The sequence below is a fragment of the Gallus gallus genome, chromosome 3 (genome assembly GCF_016699485.2).
Source record: "Gallus gallus isolate bGalGal1 chromosome 3, bGalGal1.mat.broiler.GRCg7b, whole genome shotgun sequence".
Classification (NCBI taxonomy): Eukaryota; Metazoa; Chordata; class Aves; order Galliformes; family Phasianidae; genus Gallus; species Gallus gallus.
Genome location: NC_052534.1, coordinates 62,682,969 through 62,686,240, shown reverse-complemented (window position 1 = coordinate 62,686,240; position 3,272 = coordinate 62,682,969). Strand labels below are relative to the sequence as shown.

Genomic DNA, 3,272 nt, shown 5'->3' with positions numbered 1-3,272 from the left:
AGGGCATCCTGGCTTGCATCAGAAGCAGTGTTGCCAGCGGGAACAGGGAAGTAATTGTCCCCCTGTACTCAGCCCTGGTGAGGCCGCACCTCGAGTACTGTGTCCGGTTTTGGGCCCCTCACTGCAAGTAAGACGTTGAGGCCCTGGAGCGTGTTCAAAGAAGGGCAACAAAGCTGGTGAGGGGTCTGGAGCACAGGCCTTACGGGGAGCGGCTTGAGGGAGCTGGGATCGTTCAGTCTGGAGAAGAGGAGGCTCAGGGGAGACCTTCTTGCTCTTCTGTAACTACCTGAAGGGAGGTTGTAGTGAGCTGGGGGTCGGCCTCTTCTCCTCGTGTAACCAGATACAGGACTAGAGGGAACGGCTTCCAGCTGTGCCAGGAGAGGTTCAGGCTGGATGTTGGGAAATACCGCTTCCCTGAAAGAGTGATCAGGCACTGGAATGGGCTGCCCAGGGAGGTGGTGGACTCACCGACCCTGGAGGTATTCACGAAACGTTTGGACGTTGTGTTGAGGGACGTGGCTTAGTGAGAACCATTGGTGATGGAAGGGTGGACGGTTGGTCTGGGTGATCCTGTGGGTCTTTTCCAACCTTGGTGATTCCAGGGTTCTATGAACTAGGAAGGCTAAGGCCTCCTTAGAGTTTAACGTGGCAAGAGCGGTCAAGGACAACGGAAAGGGCTTCTTCAACTACACTGCAGGCAAAACTAACACTGGAGGCGATGTAGGCCCACTGATGAATGAGGTGGGTGCCCTGGTAAGAGAAGCTACAGAGAAGGCGGAGTTACTAAATGCCGCCTTTGTCTCTGTCCATACTGCTGGAAGGCTGTCCTGAGGAGCCTAGGTCTGCATTGCTCAGAAAGGAGCAACTATACCAGTGCCTGGAATGCTAGCTTATCAGAATCCTGAAGCTGTGGGGGCACTGACCTTGACTGCTCCCCCCCCCCCCACCCGCAACCTGCTCTATTGCTTACCCTCCTCGCTATGGTGGGGTGAATGATCTGGTGGAAGAAGTCAGCTAAGGAGAGGGAGGTCACACACCAGGTACAGTGCTGCACAAAGCGGTTTCAGTTTGAAGAAGATTCGTTTAATTACCCATGAAAAAAAGAACTGGGGTAGTGAGAACTAACAGCAAACAAAAACCGTTTTCCCATCCTAACTCGTGCCCAGCTCAGGCAGGTGAGGTAAGGATGGCAGCAGCGCATCTCGGGGATGGTCCCCAAAGTGGTACATGTGTTCACTTGTTGCCAAAGCTCCAGTGTGATGTATTTTTTGATGATACTCAAGTTATGTCCGTAACTCCTCCCATCCCCATGCCGGGGGCTACTGCCAGCCTGCTTCCATATGGGCTGTGACCTCACAGAGTTCTCCCCACCCGCCGGACTATGATGTCATGGCTCTGCCCATGTAAGCCAGCGGCCAGCACTTTGTCTCTCCCAGTGCGGTCGTGACCGGCTTTGAGCGATGGTTGTCGACAGCGTTCTCCTTATCCCCAGCCTCCTGCTCCTGGTGGCTGGGCTGTCTCTGCTTGCCGCTTCCTGGTGCCGACAGGTAGGGAAATTTGAGGATGGGAGTCACTTGAGGCTAGGTGACTCGGGGCTTTGGGTAGGGGGGGCGGGGGAATTTGGGCTGCCTCGCACGTCCTGTCACTGTGCCACATTCGTGTGCCCGTAGGGTTCTGAGCGGCGCCGGCAATGGTGGAGATGGTGGCAGCAGGTGGAAGCATCGAAGTCAGGTGAGTCCCCTGAGGGTCAGCCTGGCACATTGCCAGGCAGGGCCGGCCCTCTGGGAGAAGCCAAGCTTCATGCCAGCCTCTGTCATGTAGCAGCCAGGCCAGGTGGGCCCGGAAGATCGCCGGTGCCCCGTAACCTTCTGTGGCTCAGGCCCGCTCCCTGTTTTACAGGTGCTGAGAGGCGGGCAGGCAGGCGCGGGAGCCCCCTGTGCAGGCCAGGTTGCTCCCAGCAGCAAGCATCACCGTGGCAGGGCAGTCCCGTCCTGCCCCGTCTCATGCAGCCTGGAAAGACCCGGCCTTTGTTGCAGCGCAGTCTGCGCCCCTCTCTCCACGTGGACTCTGCCACTGGTACCGTCAGCTCTGCGGGGAAACCCGGCAGGCTTCCCAGGCAGGACCAGCGCCCGCAGGTTCTGGTGGCACGTGGGACCCCCCGGACGCTCGGTCAGCGTTCAAGGCTAGGCAGTGGAGTTCAAGACCTGCCACCTGAGATCTTCAAGTGCACAAAGCCACCAGTGAAAGGGATGGTCTTTCAGGAGGGCCTCGTTCAAACCGAGGAGAGAAAACGCTGGTGGGAATACAAGACCAGGAGGCCTATTTGGCCTATGCGCCCCCCAGCACCTCCCAAAGGGCCCAAGCAAGCAGGAGCTGCGGCAAGGCCATCACGTGGACCGGCTTTGAGCCTGGAGAACAAGGCAGACGGCAAAACTGAAACCTGCCAGCCCTCCACCTCTGGCGTCAGTGACAAGAGAGGCGCAGACAAATCGGACGCGCTCACTATGGAAAGGCTGTACCGGCAGCTCCTGGTGTCCCTCAAACGGCCCAAGACTAAGAACTGAAGAGCGGCCTCCTGCAACCTCTTCCTGCACGCAGCCACCAGCGGAAGGGACGATCGTGCAGGAGGCCATCTTTCCAACAGAGGAGGGGAAATGCTGGTGGAAGAGCAAGGCCAAGAGGCCTTCTGAGTATTGCATAGCCTCCCCAGCTCTTCCCAGAGTCTGGATGGAAGCTGGAGCAGCTGCAGGACCAACAGCAGGGCCAGCTTCAAGCCTGCAGAAGAGGGGACAGCAGAACTGAAACCTGCCAGCACCCGAACGCTGCTGTCATTGTTATGGATTCGTTGCTGACGTACCAACAGAGAACCGAATCTCAGCCCTAAGACCATCATTTGCATCGTACTGTTTCAGCCTGAGGTCTTTTGGATTGTTAAGAAGATAACTTAATAAAAGTCACGCTAGTCTTCAGAGAATTGCTATCCTTATTTCTTGACTCTTAGCAATAGGAGCAAGCTCTCTCTGCAAAGAAGAGCTTTGGAGCAGGTGAGGCTGCACTGGGGAAGGCATCTGAAGCAAGAAGCGCCGATGAAAGGCTCTTCTGGGGGCTTTTTGAAGCCGGCAAAAGTGCTTTGCCTGTGCCGGGGGGCTGGCAGCTTGCGGGCGGGCTGCCGATCTAGCTTGGGCGCAGCCGACACTGCCCATCCTGGAGCAGGCTAGCGGGCCGTAAGTAGCCTCAGGGAGGGCAGCAGCTAGCTGCCACCCACAGAGCAC

At 57.4% G+C, this 3,272-nt stretch overlaps 1 protein-coding gene across 2 annotated transcripts; it reads left to right on the top strand.

Annotated features, from left to right (window-relative positions):
• The first annotated feature begins 1,227 nt into the window (after window positions 1-1,227).
• Window positions 1,228-2,971, top strand: LOC121113148. Of its 2 annotated transcripts, XM_040697511.2 has the most exons (3): window positions 1,232-1,547; window positions 1,671-1,731; window positions 1,900-2,971. In XM_040697511.2, the coding sequence occupies exons 1-3, from the start codon at window positions 1,461-1,463 to the stop codon at window positions 2,562-2,564; spliced, it is 813 nt and encodes a 270-aa protein (XP_040553445.1). In that variant the 5' UTR covers window positions 1,232-1,460; the 3' UTR covers window positions 2,565-2,971. The 2 variants fall into 2 exon arrangements, with proteins under 2 accessions (XP_040553444.1, XP_040553445.1); XM_040697510.2 differs by having other exon boundaries at window positions 1,228-1,547; window positions 1,671-2,971.
• The last annotated feature ends 301 nt before the right edge of the window (window positions 2,972-3,272 follow it).